The sequence below is a fragment of the Liolophura sinensis genome, chromosome 1 (genome assembly GCF_032854445.1).
Source record: "Liolophura sinensis isolate JHLJ2023 chromosome 1, CUHK_Ljap_v2, whole genome shotgun sequence".
NCBI lineage: Eukaryota > Metazoa > Mollusca > Polyplacophora > Chitonida > Chitonidae > Liolophura > Liolophura sinensis.
Window position 1 is genome coordinate 43654756 of NC_088295.1, and position 22201 is coordinate 43676956.

The 22201-nt window shown below is 36.8% G+C and overlaps 1 protein-coding gene across 1 annotated transcript in view; it reads left to right on the forward strand.

The window, feature by feature from the left end:
- The window catches only part of LOC135468912 (myosin-M heavy chain-like), a 76021-nt gene that overhangs the window by 48745 nt on the left and 5075 nt on the right, over positions 1 to 22201 (forward strand). Inside the window, exons 5-7 of the mRNA XM_064747389.1 lie at positions 3465 to 3510; positions 7135 to 7204; positions 7569 to 7674. Coding sequence (XP_064603459.1) covers positions 3465 to 3510; positions 7135 to 7204; positions 7569 to 7674 — 222 coding nt within the window. The remainder of the gene's footprint in view (positions 1 to 3464; positions 3511 to 7134; positions 7205 to 7568; positions 7675 to 22201) is intronic.

Sequence of the window (22201 nt, forward strand, 5' to 3'; positions counted from 1 at the left end):
GTAAGGTATTGTATTTGGGTCAACGGTTGCCACAGCTTTTACACCATCTTTGCTGAAACTTGGCAGGGATGATGGGCATGTTTGAAGATTCATGAAATAGATAATTTTAAATAAAAAGGTACATTTGTATTTTTATTCAAATTATCAGGTTTTTGACATTTAAAACATTTTTAGCTCGCCGACTTTCTGTGTTCACATTCACTTCACAGGGGGGTATGTAGCCTCGTGTGTAGTATGTAGAGTAAGTTTTTGTTTTTGTCAGCTGTTATCAGTTTTCAACGCATCTTCATGAAACTTAGGCTGCCAGTTGAACTGAAGCCATTACCGGTGAGTTGTTGGGTTTCTCATAACTCTTGTTAGGCTTGGTGCTCACATTGCGCAGTGCATTGTTTGTGGGAGTATCAAGCATTCAAACAGCAACAGAATCAACAGGGAAATCAATGTTGGGACTGGAGCCCAGTGTATTTGAAGAGGGGGGGCACTTTTATGATTACAGATAACACTGGCAGATCATACAATCAACCTGCCAGAATACGTGATAAATGCTTTGCCATTCCTCAAAAGATTTTTGTAGTGTTGATCACAGTTGGAAGTATTGCTGAGACATAAACGCAATTGCTTAATGCAATTGCAGCTGTCTAATTCTTCAAATATTTTGGACATGAAACACATTTTCAGAGTCAACCCCACAGCTTGCAACATGTGATTTTAATGGCAGCCTTGAGTATTAAAACCGTTGCTGTTGCGAATGTTTGCAGCAGCAGGATAGCTGATTGCTCCACGCTTTAGCTTATTTAAATCCCTTGATGATCCAAGAAACAACAAATGATACATGATTGTGTGAGTAGTTGCACGGGAATTCAGCTAATTTGCTGTTTCTCGTCATGTTGAAGCTGTCAATGCTTCTGAATGTTTATTTTTTTTAACTTAAGGGCTTCACAAATCAGTTCTACATGGCACTGTAATCAAGACCCAGCCGGAGTCAAAAATGTCTATTGCTTTAAAATTAGTGAAATATATAATGCTGGGTACAGTATAGGAAAGTTATCAGTCTATAAAATTAATATAAAATCAAATAATTGTAAGAATCTACGAAAAGAAGTGTGCAAAAAGAAGTGTGGATCATTGTAGGGGTTATTATGAATGTAAGCTATGGGACCATTTTGGTTTACATAGAGATAATCAACAGCCATAAATCGGAAACATTAAATTCCACTGCTGATGAATGCACAGCATTGGTTATCTGTCCAGAATTTATGAGCAAATAAATGGCATAATTTTTTTTATATTTGCCTTTGTTTTGATGCCTTAACACTTATAAGCAAATAAGGGTGCTTACTACTTCATGTAAAGTGTGTCATTGTCCTCTTGTCATGAAAATTCCTGAAAAGCTATGGATCCATGGTAACCTAGAAATTCTTACTACAACTCTTTCGTCAAAAAGAAAGACTAAATGTATGTTTATTAGGTGCTTTTACTGATAGAGGGTTAGTACTATGTACAGGACATGGTAGAGTTCTTTGATAATTGGAGCTGCTGTTTATCAGGTAGGAAGCAATTGAGATTGAGTTTTCAGAATTTGTAGCTAAAATCACCATGCGTGGTCATGGTATGGTAGCAATTTTGATAGATTCTAGCCTGGAGGAAACAGCTAAAGCATGGGTTAAATTTTGTAAGGGCAGAATGAATGCACTATTTTCACACAGAATGAATGCACTATTTTCACAACTTATTTGCCTTTAAACTGGAGGATGCCAAATTCAATTCATGGTCTCATGTTGTGAGATTTTAAGAAAATAATTCAGTTGTTTCTAGATGTTGGTCAGTTCTTAGTTCTGGAAATGTCCAGCTTTGTTGTTTGTCAGAAATGATACAAATTGTACATATATGACGCTCGGTTAGCTCGGTTGATCAAAGAGGACTGGCACTGCTCGTATTTTCATGAGCATATCACCCTCTCCTGGTTAAAACACATCATCATTCAATAATTCCTCAACCTTTTTGCATATGAAAGAGACAAAACTACATGGGTTGGATCAGCCAATTGTAGGGCTTCAAGAAAAAGTATAATTTTAGCAGTTCACAGAATAATGCCTTCATAAGATGCTTAAATAAACACCATGCTAACATGCAAAAAGGTTGAAGAATTACAGTATGTCCTAATCATTCATTTGTTCACTCCTTGAATTTGAATATAATATCTGATCTGGAGCAATAAGGGGTTGTGTTAATATGCTGAAGACATTAACACAGGCAACTATGATACTTGCATCATGGCTTGCCACTCCACATGAAGTACTGGGTCTGCCTGATGTCAGTATACTGTGACTTAGTGCGATGTCCAGTCTGGTGTCTTTGGCCTGATGTTTCAGTGAGTAACTAATCAGTATCTGCATAGCTGAGCTACATCCAATGAAATTGTGGCCAAATTTGCAAAAGGTTAGCTTAGTCTTTTCCTGGCTGACACTGGCAATCCTGACATACATTGATTAGGCCACATCAGTTGGTAATCTGGTTCACCTCACTCTCAACACTGTAAGTCTGATATTGGCTTAATTGTCCTTGGGTCCTGGTTTGTCCGCCAGCAAGAAATACCTTAATGTCCTTAATCAGTACCTCACTCACTGGAGGCATTTTAATTCCAGAGGGAAAATTAGGACAATGTACTGTATATCCTGGATTTTCAAGGATATATTTATGGTTTCTTTGGCAACTGACTCGTCGGACAAGATATTTTGTGTCTACTACTTAAAATATTATAACTTAACAATTTAAGAAATGTGGTCATTTTTCTATACGATAGAGTAAATAACCTGCACTTTAGAGTGACACACATAGTCTGTGTTCCTTTGTATTTGATATGCTTGCAGAATGAAGCTAGGTTTTTACTTTGAAAACTTTGATTCACTTTACTGTTTCCAATGAGCTGTGATAATTCATGTGAAAGCAGAAACATTCAGTCATTAAAAATGCAAAAAATTGAAAATTCATTATTCCACAGGCCTTGGCACTGATTAGCAGTAGATGGTGTTGTCTTGTTGTCTTCAATATGATGTGTATAATTTGTGGAAGACGTAACCAGAAATTAGCCAAGGGTTTGTGGTTTAGTATTGGCGCCCAGGTTTCTTCCATCCATAATTGACCACCATCTTGAAGTAATATTTTTTGTAGTATAGTGTTAAACGGTAGTCAGATAAATACATTTAGACATTGTGTGTATACTCATAGGCAATATGAAGATAGACAACTGTGGCAGTTGCCCTTGTGTGTGAAAAACACTTAGTGCTCTAATCGTAATCATCTGAATTGTTCAGTATCAGTTTTTATGCCCATTGTTTCACTTCAAACATCAAACACCAGTCGTACCCATGGCCTGCAGCCATTCAGGTATTGTAAATGCCAGCAAGTGTCTTCATAGGCAGGGATTTATTTGAAATATAACTATATGTGCTTTGATATTTCAGTTAGAGGATGCCTTAAGACAATGGGACCCTGGAACAGCAGGTTTGGGTAAGTCAGGTCCAGTTATTTTCAAACATTTGTTCGTTAATAATAAATGCATGCAGTTCTTGACTTAATTTAGGGCATTTTAGCAACAATCTGTGAAGAATATGGATTAATATGTCAGGCAGTCCAGTCCTGTCCAAATTGGTGGATTCTCCTATTAATGATAATTACATATATGTCTTGCACTGGCAGCCATGTTGGATGTCTAACAAAAGAATTTCATGGTGTCTCCTGCAGTATACCTTTCACAATGAAGTTCTTTTTAGAGGTCTAAAATGGCTGCCAGTTCAAGTCATCTATAGAAATCGCGAGCAGATACATGTATGCCTTTAAAGTCTTCATATTTGTTAAATATTTTGTTGTCAAGTGTTAAGCGTTCTTGAAGGTAAAAGTGCACTATGATTTCTTATTCATACCAAATGCATGATACTGTTACCTTATTCTTATTTTTTTCTTTTTACAATCATTTCAAAAAATTCTAAAAAAAACTACAGCAAATGGACTTCACTTTGTTTGAGGTAGTGAGGGCCTCTGCAGCCTAGTGATTAGCTCGGGCATCAAAATGACCCTTGAGCCTCCCATGTGATCACTGTGGGTTCAAGTCCAGCTCATGTTGGCTTCATCTCCAGTCATACATCGGAAGGCCTGCCAGCAACCTGTGGATGGTCATGGGTTTCTCCCACTCTCTGCACCGTTTGCTCCCACCATAATGCTGCCTGCCATTTTATATGTGAAATATTCTTGAACATGACATAAAACACCAGTCAAATAAATAAATAAAACAAAGTTTAGTTGGTAAATAGCAGTCAGGATATGTTGAGACATTATATAAAACATATTTGTATTCCTGTATATTTCTTTTTCAGTTTGCTAAATCGACCTGTATTGTGGTTAAAATTAGCTGTATTGTGTATTAAATATGGCCTTTCTGTAAATGTTATGTGTAGCTGTGTCAGAGTACTCTGTGACATCAGCAAATTTTGACCCCTCTGTTGTGTAATCATTTTGGGGATTATTTATATTTTGTATGTAAATAGTATAATAGTTTATACAAACAAACGAAGTTTGACCCACGCTTAGTGAACTTAACTGTTAGATGCTTCATTCAAATTAAGCCTTTAGACATACAAATTGTACAGTTACCTAGTGACATGTTTGTAAAATATTACTGCATGGAGCCAGCAGATGCCTCTGTGTCTAGTGTTACCTTTTGTTTCTCTCAATATAGCCAAGCACATCTTGCTAATAGAGTTATCTCCCTTCATTTTTGTATGAGCCATTTTTATTGTTATGTTGTTTTCAATATAGTTTTAATTAAAAGTTACTTAAAATTCATAACTTTCACCCAAAATATATAATTTTGCAAATTAATGTCATTATTTATTCGTCTTCGACGAATATGGTTTGCATATCTGTACGCTGTTTGTGGGAAAGTTCATCAGTAACATGCCAAAGGTGGATGATTTACACTGGACAGTCAGGTTTCCTCCTGTCATAAAACTGACAGCCATCATTATTGAGTATGAAATAAAGCAACAATCAAATAAATATTTTGCAGTAATGATAATTCTATTAACTATTGGGGCCCTTACTTGCTAATTGCGCTAAAGTATAGCTGCCATTGCTGCTGGTAAGAACTCCACCACCCATCCTTGAAATAGTATTTGTTAGGCATAACCCAATCTGGGCCTGATCCTGGGAATTTTTGAACCTATCAAAAAGGTTCCAGATCCTGATTGATAAAGTTATCATATCTCTGTGTTATTTCCGTACAAGTGTTGCAAATCAAAAGGGTGCTCAAACTATTTGGCCAAATCAAGCCCTACAAACTGCCAGAGCAAAATTGGGTTGGTTGGTAGAGATCTCTTTCTTTCTTTCTTCTGGAAAATGAAAAAGATGGGGTCTTTCAAAAAATTAACATTGAAAGAGAGGTAAGAAGACAGAGTGTCAAAGCCCCAATAAAAAAAGCTTTAGAGTATGATCATTTTTGGGAGAATCAGTTGGGGTATGTCTAATGAACATATTATTAATTTTGGTCGTGTTGATATCCCATCCTGGAATCAAGCATGTGTTTTGCTGATTCAGCTGCAGGTTGATGTCGGGCGGTTTCATTTTCTGGGGATATGTGGGTTAATGTGCCCTCTGCAGTATGAAGTCCCTTTAAACTAACTTTCATCAATTTCAAATTTTCCGTAAAAAAAACTACATTTATAGAGGTAGAAAAATGTCATAAAATACTCGCTTTTTTATATTTTTTTTTTGCTGAAACCTACGTGCTGTATATCATCCTAGTTTCAAAACTTTCAATCAACAGAACTCTCTGTTGAAAATATGAGCAACTAATATTTTAGATCATAATATTTCTTGATCTTAATATGTCAAATGGATTAAACTCGATATGTAACTCATGACAGCAATACTTCATCTGATACAAATGGTGATTTTCGTTGTCTTCACTTTTTTATGCCATAAACATAGGCTTTGATTTCTTAAGCTTTTTTTTTAGACAATGTCTTCAGAAGCACATGTATGACATTCTGTGTGGAGGAATAGGGGAGACAACCCTTAAGGGTATTTTCCAGAAGTCACACTGCACCAAGCAGCTCATAATTTACCATTGGGCACTCAGTCATCCATAAAGTACTTTTTATAATTGCCAACATTTTTGCTTGTATATGTTCTGTCAAAGTAAGTGTCTTCCAATGTTTTTTTCTAAATTGATGATAGGATGTTTCTTGCAAAGCCTTGGATAAAAGTTAGCCAACCTACCTATTGCAGCTTGATGCGATGAGTTCAGAATAGAAATCATTGTGTTGCACTAACAAATTGCAGCAAGATGAGTGGGTGGTAAATAGCAGGTGTAAATATCTTACAGCATAGCTCTATTAACATACCTGTTTGTTATCCCCATAGGCACAGTATATAGCCAGACTAAAGCTGTGTGTAGGTGTTAATTATTTCTAACAGTCAGACCTACGCTCCTGTTGATTTATTGCATTATTAATATTATGTAATAGTATACATGTTCATGGGCCGCCTATGGGGAAAACTGCTTTCATGTCAACTGATATCACCAGGAGTTTCTGGAGCGCTCGTACTTCATAGGGCTTGTAGATTTGCCATATTTGTGTAAAGCATTTGAAGTATGTTATTATTGTGTAATCTCCTGTATTTGCAGGTTATTGTCAATCAACTTTATGTTACCAAATGACCGACGGGATAGAGAGTCCATGATTTTTAGCAGGACCACTATTGCCATTTAACAACAGATTATAGCACTGAATACCTGTACCCTAATACAGTTACCTGCAGAGTGAGGAATTTTGTACCTAGGGTGATTATGCCAAACCATTCTTGCGAAAAGTGCATGTATTCATGTAAGCTTTGAATGCAAAGTGTGAACACAGGCAGCTTCATTGTTTTATATGCATATGTTGGCTTCAATGCCCATGTCAGATGTGCACTGGTCTGAGAAAAAATGGGCTCTACCTTTAAATGTGAAGGTTGTAGGCTCATTCAAGTAGGTTGAAAAATTATTGTGAAGGTTTGCAACTTTTTTTATCATGTCTGTAAGTAGAACGTTATCCCAGCCACGTGCTGTTAATGATTAAAATGTTTAATTCACAGGAAACCTGTTCTCCAAGACTTTCTGGCAACCGTATGAAGAATATTTAATCAACTCCAGAGCCACTGCTGAGTAAGTGTGTCAAATTAGCGGTGGTAAACTTCTGTTTCTTTGCACAAATTAACACTGGCACCTATCCAATGCTTTTGTTACCTCTGATAAATAAATCACACAAGATCAGTGAAATTCTGCAGGCGCTAAATTTTTAATCTTTGTCTAAAAATAGTGGTGCTGCAGTAGATCATGTACTGAAGTTTGGCCTATTTGCATGTTTGTAGCATTGACTGGTCAGATGGTGATACCCAAAAACTGACATCAAGTGAAGAATTCATTGTTTTAACTAACATATTGAAAGTGCGGTCTTTGTGTTGAAGTTTATTTGTACCTGTTCAGATGCTGGTTCACATGCCTTGGTTTCTTGTACTTGGTATTCCAGGTATATCAAAGAGAAGCGTAACACCGATGAACCGTTCTCAGAGTTCTGTGAACTTCGCCGTGGCTCATCGGATCAGTTGTCCTTGGAGGAGCTGTTAATGCTTCCTGTGAGTATATCTGTTGTATTTTACTTCTGTTCTCTTGTCCATACACTTCTGTACTGTGTCTCCATCGTGTTGCGGCAAGGGAAACTCATTCCATTTTGAACATCGTTTTGGTTGTTTGGATTGCCTATGTCTGCACTCTAGGTGGTTTTCTTGGAAAATGTGAATAACATAGAGCCTGACAACATACAGTGATTCTGGCACTGTGGTGTTACTTTTCTTCAACCTTCTTGAAACTTGCATGATTGTGGAGAAACGGTTATTCTCTCAGGGCTAAAAAAAAAATTTGTTTGTTCTAATTAGTACAGCCTTGAAATTAGCCAACATATGTGGAAGGAACTGCCACTAGTTTTAATTATTTATTTATTTGATTGGTGTTTTACGCCAATACAATATTTTACTTATACGATGGTGGTCAGCATTAAACCACGCATAGTCCAGGGGGAACCCACGACCATCCACCTAGTTTGTGTCCGGGGATGAGTCTCATTTACATGAATGTGAAAGATAACACATTACAATAACTGATGAATTCCAATCACTGACATTAATTTTCAGATTCATTTTGCAATGCTTTTATATTGTGAATAGAGTATTGGAATTAGGAGTTGTAATATTCCGGCTATGTACTGGCAGGCATTGTACATTGGAGAGATGAACTTAACTGGAATTATTTGCCTCTTTATTTTATGTCTCTTGAATTGGTGTATGACAGACAAGGGCTTGTGGGGGAAGCTGACTTTAAAATGATTAATGTTTCACTTCATCAGTTCTTTACTGAATAGCTCATACAGGCGATAATTGTGTGTGTTGATCAGCAGCTAGAACAATCTTATGAGAATCTGACTCCGATTGTGGGTATAATGATATGACCTCCGTGACTTGGCCATTTTATTACCGTAACTGTAACACATGTTAATAAGCATATCATGATCATCATATATTAAAGTGATATGGTCACTCAGTTATTCAATCCCTACTTAAATATCAAAATTTATAAGAATTAAACCAGCCAGTCTTTTAAAAAAATTGTGTTATATGTGAAAACAGATTAGGCAGATTTCTTGTTGATAGCACATTAACCCATATACCAAATAGCAGCAGTAATTTGGGCATTGGTCCCTTGTATTATACAGGAAGAGCAATTTCATTCTTATCAGATATGTGTAATGCATGTATATGTATATACATATGCCTCCGACTTTTGCATATATGTATATATATGAGTAATTTTCCGGCCGTACGTGGGAAGGCCTGCCCACAACCTGCGGATGGTCGTAGGTTTCCTTTGGGCTCTGCCAGGTTTCCTCCAACCATAATGCTGGCCGACCAAATAAGTAAATAAGTATAAGTAATTTTGGTTCAGAATGTTTGTACCTTGGAGTTTGTGTGGTGCTTTTGTACAGATCATGATGGTACTACAGGTATTAATCCATAATTATTCATTCAGGTTATCAGTCGTTATCTTGATGTGTTCATTGATTGTTCATTGATCTTCCATCAACCTTAAAACCAATTTACTTCAGGTTTTTAACAGTACTTGTTATGTTTACTTGTACACACTGGAACCCTGACCAGTAGCTGCCAGTGCCCAGTTTGTCCATCCAGTCTTCCTCTATGATGTGATACACAACTATACTGCCCATATATACTCTTGCTCACTTAATATACGTACAATTGACCATTTGCTGTGGAATGTCAGACAGAATTATTGGCCTTGGCTTAATGCTGTATTGAGATGGGGCTATACATATTTTGGCATAGAGTTGCATTTGTGAATGAAAATTAGAGTAGCGTATTTGGTTGGGCCAGGCTATAGGCACGATAAAGAGATTGTTGATTCAGAATTTTTTCCAAGGGCTTGACCACTTCACCATTTTTAACTCACATACCGAATTCCAGCTGCGATTCTGGAAAGTTGCTCGGATTCTTGCCAGATTAATTAACATCAGACCAGATTTAGGATTAGTAACCTGTTATCTTTAAATTTTCAGACAAAAACTTTTCATGTTAGGGGCTTTCCAATATCAGCCTAAATTTCTTGTAAGATTGGAATTTCCCAGTGTAATTGATACAAGAAGTAAGCTTATAGTTGATTGGTCTGAAATATCAAATATGATAACATTTTGCCCAGTGGTTTAAATGCTTACAGTCAGCACAGTTGATCACTGTACAGTTGAAGTCGGACACAGATTAAGGCAACAGTCAAGGATAGTGGACAGTCTTTGCTATGAAAGAGAAAAAAAGCCATATTTTACATATACTTGCTTCATTGTGTAAACTTGGCTATGAAAGTTTGACAATTTTGAAGAAAACATGCACAATAGATGACCATAGGCATAACTTTCAACATTTAATGTATTAAGACCGCATGTTGAATTGGTTGTAACATGAAAGTTTGACAACAAGTATTAATTATTATTTGACTACTGTAAACCATAAGCTCTGTATCGTTACAGAAATATAAAGTCTTGGGTGTAAATTTATAAAAAGATTGTACAGAACAAATTTTGTATAAAACAGTATCTTTCCATAAAAAGACAATTCAAAGTAAACCATAAGCTCTGTATCATTACAGAAATATAAAGTATTAGGTGTAAATTTATAAAAAAAGATTGTACAGAACAAATTTTGTATAAAACAGTATCTTTCCATAAAAAGATGATTCGAAGAGTGCACAACTACCAGTGTTGAGCGGATAGATCCCGCATACATCATACCCTTCACTCTCCCTTCCCTTCTATTTCAGTACCCAAATCTCCGCCTACTTTTGTCTCTTCTATTTTACTCCACCCGTTACTGTGTCTCTGCGGTTACATTGTAGCTACTAATGAATTTCTGGCCTTGAGTCGAGATCATGCTATTCTACTATATTTAGACCATGAATTAACACCTGAAGCTGTGTGTGTCCAGTCTGTCTGTAGTCAAGTCTCACTGGTCACGCTGTATAGAGGGTCAGACAGATTTGTACTAGTGACCTTTGTATTATAAATACATCAATTAAGCATGAATGCACTTGCTTTTTTATTTTGTTAACAAAACCAGCTGTTGTTGATTTCTTGAAGAAATCATGGATGTCTTTACTGTTTTCTTGATGTATATGTAGGTTTATGTGCTTAATGGTTGGATTTTTATAGACAAATTTATCAAAGAAGAGTAACCCAACCATGTAGCAGTAATTAGTGAATGTATAATGTGCATAGAACACCTTGGCATGCTGATACATTCACTATGGCATATGCAAATTAAACCACATGTTCAAGTTCTTGATATACATTTATCCAGGTTCTTGACAAGTAGCCTAACAGTTAGATCATCATTGTATGTAGGGTACTGTTTTGTAGGTCATCTGAGAAAAAATGACACAGTAAGTCTTCTGCATAATATACGTGTTGCATATTAAGGTATTTTTTTTTTTTACCAAAAGACTAGTTCAGTTTATTACAGCTATTACAGTTTTTGTGAATTAAAAGCTATGGTTGGTCAGCTCAGCATATATTAATGTTATTTCCATGATGAAAGAAAAGAATTCAGGAAATTTATCAAACCGTTGTCGTATTTCCATATAGATTGAAAGAATACTTAAAACAGTAATATGAATTGTCCCAGAGTGGCCTTTAGTAATAAATTATTACAAATTGCAACTCCCAATGTGGCTTTTTATAATAACTTATTCGTTTCAGGAATTGGAAAATTTCATCTCAGGATGACGAAGCCTAACCTGACATATGTCGTGAATGAGAATGATGAGTGAGTGAGTGCTTGAGGTTTTACGTCGTACTCAACAATTTTCCAGTCATATGACGACGAAGGAATCCTTTCGGTGTATGTGATGTGCCTCCTTATTGCAGGGCGGATTTCCACAGCTTTTTCATCTAGTGCTGCTTCACTGAGACGCCATACCGAGGGCAAGTAAGCCTCCCCGCCAGAGCCATTATACTGATACATGTCAACCAGTTGTTGCACTATCCCCTCCATGTTGAACCCCAAGCGATGAAGTTACAACTTCCTCTTTTAAGGTCTTAGGTGTGACTCAACCCAGGATTGATCCTGGATCTACCGCTTCCGAAGAGAATTATGATGATAACTTCCTGTAAGAATGTATTTGTTACATAATGCGTTACTACAAACTGCGCTCCAGACACAAACGCAATTTGTAATAATTATTAAAATTTCCTACTCCCATAGAGGTGTTTTGAAATAAATTATTACAAATTGCAGCTTTATATTTCTTACAAATTACATTATTACATATTGTGCAATTGAGTTATTGCCATTTGTAATAACACAATTTGTGAAAATTTTACCAATGTGCCCTTACCGGCCCGGATAGCACAGTTGGTAGAGCGTCCGCCTCGGGACCGGTAGATCCAGGATCAATCCTTGATCGAGTCACACATAAGACTTTAAAAGAGGAAGTTGTAACTTCCTCGCTTGGTGTTCAGCATGAAGGGGATAGTGGTTGACCCGTATCAGTATAATGGCTCGGGCCACATTACACGTACATGCACCCTAAGGATTCCTTCGTCGTCATATGACTGAAAAATTGTTGAGTACGACGTTAAACCCCAACCACTCACTCACTCACCAATGTGCTCATTTATAATAAGGGTGTGTGATGTTTACTGTGAGGGTGCCTGGTGGTTGTTGTGGAGGTTTTTGATGTCTTCTGTAAAACTTTATGATGGTTACTGTGCAGGAGTATGTGTTAACTGTGAAGGTTTATATTTCTGAGAATGGCTTTTCATAATACAATCTTTAAAGGAATAAGTTTTTTCAAAAACCCACTGTAGGAGTTGCAATTTGTAATAATTTATTATATAAGGTGCACTCTCAGTGTGTAACAACGCAGTTTGAAGCCACTCTGGCAGTGGCAGTTTGTAATAATTTATTTCAAAAACCCACTCTCATTGTGAGTGTAATAATGCAATTTCTAATAAATAGCAATTGGTAATAAGTTCATGCAAGGAATAAGTAATTACAAAAAAGCACTCTTGGTGTGACAGTTTGTAATAATTTATTACAAAAAGCCACTCTGAGAGTGGTGTTTTGTAATAAATTCTGAAAAGCAAAAAGTTATTTCAAAATGTCACTCTGGGTGTTGAAATTTGTAATTTATTCCATAAACCACTCTCAGAGTGCAACAATGCAATTTGCAATAACAGTGAAGTTGTATATAGGCACAGCTCTCAGGGGAAAGTTTTTTTTTCTTTATAGTGTAATTGAGCCCATATGCAGGCTCTGTAGTTTACTCCTATTTTAAGGCAAGTTTAGTGCAGTTAAAAAAAAATATGCCTGTTTGAAATCCGTGTGAGTCTGTATGACTTAAGTTTCTGTATATATAAAGCTTGTTTTATTTCACTCAGATCATTATCCATGCTGTGTTTTGGGGCGTTTTATTTGTCCTGAGTTATCGCCTAATCACAGGGCTTTGTGTCGCGCAATCTTATGAGTGCCAGAAGAGTGTGGCCGGTGTAAGCAAGCAGATCTGTATCACAGTCAGTGGTGCCTTCTTTATCTCATGCATGCGCATGGACACCAAATACTAGTTAAATGTTAACCTTGAGTCTGCTTTGAACAGCCTGCTAAACCTATGTGCATTTTGAAATGAAGGTTTTGTGTGCGCGGCGAGCTGTGTGCGTGGAGGAGCCTTTGGTCTTGCCAGAGAAAGATGAAAAGGTGATAGACCATGTAAAATAAATTAACATGGCGTTGGAATTTGAGTGTGGTCTTTTGTCAAGCGTGATCCCTTCTTATAAATGGCTGGGTAGTAAAGGGCGACCTGATCAGGTAACAAAAGAGAATTGTTTACCTGTGGTCAGCTTGGGTCAGATATCATGGAGAGCTCAGCTCATCTTCATACATCATTTAATGATACCTGGGGCCATGTACTACCTCCCTGACCCAGTTTTCAGCAGAATGGAAATTGTCATATCCTCATCTAGTAATGAGCAAATTTTTTTGTAGAAGATGTGGTTTTGACTAATTTTAAGGTGGTCAAACTAGCACTGAATCTTTTAAAAGAACTAGGTGACCAGACTACATGACCTTTTACATGTCTGGTAGCTTATTTCAATGTGCTTTTGAGTATGCAGATCAATTACTTTGAAGTATAAGAAAATCTTAAATTAAGGCACGAAGGTTTGTCTCTGATGTTTGTAGGCATTATTTTGAGCAGCTTCCACAGAAACAAACTGACAGCTACATGCCAAATGAGTCAAATTAATGTGTACATGAATTTGAGTGTGATCTTTTGTAAAACCTAACCCCTTACTGATGAAGGGCAGAGTGGAAAAAAGAAGCAACCAAATCCAATTATTAAGGTGTTCGTTTTCTCAGTTCAGGTCAGTCTCCCGATTTTTTCCTCTGAGCATTAGTCCATATATTTTCCAACCATATAACATCAGTTACCTGTCCTAGTTTGAAAGAAGTGCAAAAGAAAACTGACTGACTATGTCTTAATTTCTTTCTTCAGCTGATAGAATTTGTTGATTGTATTAAAGATGATGAATTCAAAATAGAAAGTTTCAGCTCAGTCAACAAAACTAGAAATGTAAACAATGTCCTGGTTCTGAAAATCAGTTGTGAACTGATAGAATTAGTTGATGATATCCAAGTCAGATATCCAAAATGATCAAGTCAGATATCCAAGATAATCAAGTCAGATATCCGAAATGATCAAGTCAGATATCCAAGATGATCAAGTCAGATATCCTGGCCTAGGCTAAATAATTCATTGTGAAATTTCTTGGCATGTGACAAGTGGTCTAACTTGAAGGAGTCAATAAATGACACTGAAGTTGTAAATTTTAGTATTTCTTACTCACGAAATTTACCACTGTGCCATTGCAATAAAATATCCATTAAAGTGTTTATGGGTCATGAAATGTCAAGTTCTATGTATTCCGAATGTGTGACTTGCAATACTCATTATAACAGTATACATACGCACTGCACATTCACAACTGATAAACCTGTTACTTATGTTTTTAACACCTTCCTGTAGTTTTGTGTTCTTCTTTCACTCTATTTTATCAGGTTAATGCGTTCTCCTTTTCACCATTAATGTATGAAGCATTTACAAGCTCTGTTTATACTGTTCCATAACAAGGTCAAGTGTGAAGGTGTTACACAGAAAGTGTAGAGAAGTGTCGTGTGGCCAGAAATTATACAGTGCTGACATGCTGAGCACTGCCTGTACATGTGATCTAAGAATTGACCAATGAAAGCCTTCTCCTCATGTTTTCATATTTGTGTAGTGAAAGAACTACGCAGCAATATTTTAAGGTTTTGTCCATACTGTGAAACAATTTTGTCATAATGTCTAGAGATTGAAAGCATTTCAGGCTTTGGCCTGTTTCTTGCTGAGAGGAACTGGGGGAGCTTTCTCTTACGCATAGTATAAATGACAATAATCCCAGTGATGATATATGTGCCTTTCATCCTCGTCCTATCAAACACCTCATCTGGAGCAATTTTTGTACTTTTTGTATAGTATATATGCACCATTGGAATTTAAATTAAATATGAAGTGACAGTAAATACTAGTGTTCTTGCTTAGGAGTTATAATTCTACCCTGATGTCATTGTCAAAACATTCCTAATTTCTACTTGTGGCTTAAGAATGTAATAATATTTCTAGATATTCAGACAGTCAAACATGTAGTGTCATAATTATCTGTGCGTGTGTGTGTGTGTCAACCCCTATCCCATCCCACTACCATGTCATATGTTTTTAAAAGGCAATTTGAGAAACCAAGCCTTCTGTCTTATGATGTAAACATTATCTTAGACAAATGCCATATATACCTAGAGCAAGAGTCAATAAGATTTCTGGCTTCTAATGAAAACAGCAAGTTTCAGGCACACAAGACTGTTTGATCACCCAATAGGATTAGTTGTGTCACACTCGCTCCTTGTTTGTATTTTGTCGTAGTTTTGCAGCAGTTTTCTGTGCGTCGTACAGCTTTATGGTGGTACTCATCATATTTTGATAACAGACAGCTAGGCCTCTGCCCACAGATCCCAAGACACCTTATGAGAGGCTATGGACACCTTTACGTTCTACCTGGTCTTCTTTCACCTGGTTGAGAATCTCACCTGACTGTTAAGGCATCTCACCCAAACCACACCTGAACTGGTGAATGGACCCAGGTTAACACTAGACCATGGATACATGACACCACATAGAAACTCCTCCATCCAGTTACATTTACATGTCCATTATGCCCTAGAGCTACATGGATGCTAATATACTGAGTACTTTTAAAAACAGAGTTTAGTTACGTACATTTACAGAAAATCTTCAACCATGTAAACTAAGAATTCTATTTATGTATATTTATAATATACTCCTGAAACATCTTGATTTTGTACATGAAAATCAGCTCAGTTTGATTTTGTACATGAAAATCAGCTCATCCTGATTTTGTACATGCACAAAATCAGCTCATCTTGATTTTGTACATGAAAACATTCTCATCTTGATTTTGTACATGAAAACATTCTCATCTTGTTTTTATACGTGAAAATCAGCTCATCTTGAATTTGTACATGAAAATCAGCTCATTTGATTTCGTACATGAAAAACATCTCATCTTGATTTTGTACATGAAAACCAGCTCATCTTGAGTTTTGGAAGTGAAAACATTCTCATCTTGATTTTGTGCATGGAAACCAGTTCATCTTGATTTTGTACATGAAAATCAGCTCATCTTGAGTTTTGGAAGTGAAAACATTCTCATCTTGATTTTGTACATGAAAACCAGCTCGTCTTGATTTTGGACGTGAAAAGCCGCTGCACAACTGCAGGATTTTCACTCATGCACTCATTCACCCGTGCAATATATGCAATTACTTTAAAATAATCACATATATTTTGGTTTATTTGATTAAATACACTGGGTACAAAATATGTTGCATTTGAACATATTTTCTGAACATTTAAGGTGTGCATATGTCAAATCCTTACACTCGCCTCAGATGTTTGCAGTTCATGTGTAGATGTTAATATCAGTGTACATATTATTTACATTTTCTGTCTCTCCAATCGGCTTAATGTACAGAGCTGCTGTCAAGTTTTGAGAAGCTGTCTCAGGATGATAAGATAGTAAATAGTGAATGATATGTGGTCAACGGTTAAGAAGTAACAGCGTTGGAGAGAAAAGGGAGTGTTAATGGCATAGTTGAGACAGATATCAGAATTCCCACAATTGCAATTTGATAAATTATACCCACAGTATTTACTGAAACTGATAAAAGCAAATATGATTCATCCCTGATCTGAGTTGAAGTGGTCTGCACTGCCAAAGCATGCAGTGTGTATATGACCTACTCTGTATCAACATAAACAGTTGCAGGTATGATCTCTTATAAGTATCTAACACTGTATTCATAAACAAGTTCTTGAACATTTAGCAAAGTTAATGTTTATGCCAACCAGAACATCATTTTGTATTGAAAGATATCAGATTATTTTGCAGATATTTAAGGAGTTAATTATTAATATCATCGGTTTCTGTGTCATTTATTTTAAAGTCCTAGGTGAATTAAGCATGATATTTCTCCTGTAAATATTATTTTAATGTCAAAAGACTCTTCATACATTTTTGATTGAATTTATTGGAGAAAAGACACGTCTTTTGGTGTCAGATTTTATCCATGCAACCAGTCAGAATTGTCTTTAAATTACCATACAGCCATTTTTACAGAGGCCTACGTGTTAACAATGAGATATTAAAAATGTTTTTTAATCTTTAAGAATTCAATTTTCGGAAATTAGTCAACCATTTGCTGTACCCATTGCATTTTTTTACTCTGACACACCTTTGATGACCTCTCTGACCTTGATGAGGTCACCTGTCCGGGAGACAGTTTGTGTAACTCGCTCCACCATTCTATAAACCCCAACCACAGGATTATACTGTTAACCCAGATACCTTCATACAATAATACCTGCACTGATAGACCTATCACACTGTACCATCCTTAACATCTCTGTCAACCATTGGTCAGTCATGGTTGGGGTCGTAGGTCAACACTGCTGAGTTTGCTAAAGGCTTTTACTGGTCAGATTTCCCAGGGTAGGGCTTATTCCCTCACCAACACCTGACCACAGTTATCCCCTAAGGAGAATTAATTAGTTTTCGATCGCCATACCCTCAAATACCTGCACACCATTTCTTCTAAAATCTGTGAAAAAAAACCCATTGTTTATCTTTTATTGTTCGCAGGAAACAAGGGAATATTTACCGTAATTCATCATGATTATTTCTTAGGCAAAGCTATGAATGAGTGAATGAAACCATTATTTAAAGCTATGCCGAAAGAAGGCTGCGTTTTGTGGTTGTATAAACTTAACATTGCACCTGGTAAGTTATAATTGAACGGCATTCCTTTGTCTGGATAATTTGAGCTCTACAAGTAGACTTTATTCTTCAGACTGTCATGTTAGATTATTTCATTTTTAATTTTTCACGTAAGTTTTCTCTATATTTCCCCGGTTAATTCCAACAGTATATGGTGAGGGCAAAAACACCCTTACAACTCTTTTGGTGAATTTAAACAACATAATGTTGATGATTTGTTACAAAGCTCTTGTGTATTATAATCAAGATGTATTATGATAAAGAAGACGGATATATTTGAAATCAAGATATAAACTGCCATAAGTCATGATTGAAGTGCTTCCCTTCATCAACTGGTTATAAGTAACCTTTGATGTGTAGCGATCATAAGGAATGCATGTTACAAGCTTTAATTATATTTGGTTTATCAAATGCTGTTTATTAATTTTTCAGCAGAGATGTTAAACTCAAAATAGAATTCTGAATTGAAGAAAGAGAATGAAAAGAAAAGAAAAAAAAGAGAGAAATATGTGAACGTAATGAACTTACTTTATGAACTCAGAATGACGCTTACTCTGTTTGATGTAGCGTGGGTGTTACAAGTGTAGAAATGATCTGTAATATGTCTGTAATTTATAGCTCGCTTATGCACTTCGGCACCGAGTGCCATCAGCTTCTCAACATGGGCCTGGAAATGATGAGGAGCCAAGTCACATGCGATCAGGGGGAAAAAAGACTCTGCTTTATGTTCTGATCACACATACATAAACACAGAGATGCCGAAAACACAGGTGACATTGTGCTGGACTGCACTTGTAAATTCACGTTATGAGATAGGCGATATGATGGAATCCGGGGAGAGTTTACTCCAAGTTATGTAACACTGCTATGCTTTAGATGATCATGTCCTAGGAATCTGAATTGGGGCTAAGAAATAGAAGGCTGTATTGTTGGCCATTCGTTTGCCCAGTCTTTGTGTGTTGATGAGACTGACTTAGCAGTTGTTTTAAGCGACGTATGCCTTGGCAAGCCACAGGAGCTACACTCTCTCACCTGATGACTTCTTGATTGTCCTTTTTGTTTCACTTGCTGTTTGTAGAGAGACATGCTTGTTGACTGTCTTGTCCTGTTGGGTGGGTGGTGCCCTTTGGGGTGCAGTGCTTTACTTGTTCTAAAGGTTCAAAAGTTAAGGTTTGATTCAAGCAGTAAGCAAGGGATCTTTTGTTTAGTTGTATACGAATTCTTCAGCCTGAACTGTTTTTGGGCATTAGAGACTGGAAGGACAACAACTCTGTTTCTTTATTTATTTGATTGGTGTTTTACACCGTACTCAAGAATATTTCACTTATACGACGACAGCCAGCATTATGGTGGGAGGAAACCGGGCAGAACCCGGGAAGGAAACCCACAACCATTCACAGGTAATGCTGGCAGACCTTCCCATTTAGCTCTGAACTCACAACGACCACATTGGTGAGAGGCTCCTGGACCATTAATTGCTCTGCACTTGTGCGCTAACCACCTTGGCCACAGAGGCCCTGATAACAACTCAGAGACAAAAATGTAAAAATATGGGGTAGCTTTGTGAGGTAATAGGACATATACATGTTATAGGGTACTTTTTCCTGTGCAGTGGTGACTGGGGACCCAGCGAGAATTCACAATTCTTCTTTTGCAATGCATGAGACAGTTTGTTCATAAAACATCTCCACAAATGCAGAATTGAACAGCAGTCGACATAGCTTGGGCCCAAATAATTTAATCTGCCAAAGATCCCCCTGTAAGATCATCGCACAGATTTCTTCTATGTTCCTGATTCTTAAATGTCCGGATAATAACCTGTCTGGCACCTAAGAAATTAGGTAGTATTGTGGTGATTTTAGTTGTGAAACTAAACTCTGTTTTTACCTGAATTTGTGTGGAACTGTGAGTTGAACCGGTCCCCAAAGGTTCCTACCACCGCGAATGTTCATGGGACATAGTTGTTCCACATACATATACGTATAAACATTCTTATCTTACAAGTGTGGCCACTTGTTGCCGAGTCCATGCTATTTATCCCTGTTGATTATGACCCTGCCACTTGAACATTGCTAAGACACTGATAATCCTGATGCACCCATTCCCCCCGCGCAACTCCCCCCCCCCCCCCCTGTCCTTTTGAATTGTACATATGTATTCATAGCGTATTTATTATTCTGCTCCATAACAGTATGTTTTCATGTTGTATAACATTGTTCATTTTGAAGTACAAGTATGTCTTTATTAAAGGTTGATCGGATGAAAATTAACTTTACTTTAAAGACATGGTATGTTGATAAATTCTTCAGCATTATGTGGCTGTGTTTATGGAAAGTGGAGTCCACATGGAAAGAATATTTGGTTTCGAGTGAAAAAGACTAGTTGCCAATCTAATGAGATGTAGTGATTTGATCTCACAATGTATCAAAGCAAATAACAGACCAAGTAAACATGTAAAAAAGTTTTAAAAGATATACATCATTACAAACAAAATCTTGTTACAAAACTTGTTACAAAACTTGGAAGCAGAAATGATAACAGCTATAGCTTTGAAGGACACCTTTTTAAGAATTCATCCCTGTATATATCCGATCTGCCAACTGAGTAGTCAGATTGAGAGCTTATACTGTCATGCGAGACAGATTTTGTATGAACTCGGTTAATCTTGACAGCGTGGTGCTGCCTTTGTTACCCGAGAGGACAATGTGATATGCATAATTCCTGTAGTTCACAGGTGGCTAGATGAAACCTGTTCAAGGGTAACGCTAAAGATTCTTACACCATCTGGCAAGCGTCCTCTTCTTGATAGATCTTGTACACTTAGTTCATTCTCCTGAATGTCACTTTGGTTTTGTGCAGAGATGAAAACGGCGGCTGTGTAGCAGTAGAACGAAAATGTGTCAGAATTGGTAATGGTTTGGTGATTTTGACATCCATGTGGACAACTCTTTCTCTATAGGCTTAAAAGTTGTTTTTTGTTGATCCTATTGACATACAGGACAGGTCAGTACCTTCTTAGGTTCAGATGAATTACTGTAATTCTTCTAATCTCTGTGACACCCAATTTCAAATGACAAAAATTGTGTTTTCCATACTGGTTGGAGAACTACCCTATTTCTTCAACCTTTTCAACCGCCTCTGCAACCAATATTTTGAAACATTTTGAGAGAACTGTAAGGTGTACAGAAATAATTTGCTCAGTTTTAGGGAGCTAGCATCCTTAATGACACTAACAAGTCATTTTTAGCATAATTTTCCCTGATAAATGCATGCATAAGCTCCACTAAAAAAAGTACTTTAGTTGGTGAAAAAGTCAAAGATTTACAGTAAGGAATTACTGTGTCATAATGACCAATAATGTCAAAAGGAGAAAATGTGTTTTCATAAAACTGCACCCTAGATAGATCTGTTTCAGAAATACATGTATATAGATAAGGTGTATTTTACTACAAGGTCTAGTATACTGGAACATGCCTGGACTAGCCTTGTTGACACAAGTCTTAGCTTCTCACCGCACACTAATATGTATTTACTGTTCCGTTGTCTCGAACAATGAGTGCAGTCAGTCCGTCTATCTTCTGATACACCACACTTGCGTTTATGCTCAGGTGAATCAATTTGTTGATTTATTTCTCAGATATCTTTGTAACTGTGTGAAGAAATTTATGACACAAATGACTTATGCAAGATTGCTGACGAGAAACTACTGCCACCTTGCTCTAACCCACATCTGCTTGTCAACAGCTAGTCAAATGAATTTGGCAGAAATTTTATGACCCACTATACATGTACCTGCTATAAACCATTCACTTGAATACCCTGAAATAGGCTGAGGCCATATGAAAAAGAATTGTCTATTATAGGCCATATCTTTTTAAATAAGTATGAATGAGACAGCCTCTCTTAGCATATGTCTACTGAGATTGGATAATGTTATAATAACAAATTGCAGGAAACATGTGTACATTTTTCGTCTTTAATTATTTCACCAGTCTTCTCTGCCATAATCTGGAATTGGTCCCGTATCCCAAGTTGGTTTAATTTATTTCGGAGAGGAAAAATGATTGCCGGCAGTAAGCCCTTAACCTTCTTCAGATACCTAACAAACCTCCAGACCTAAAGCCAGGGCTGGATTTGAGCCCATGATACATGTTGGCTCCAAA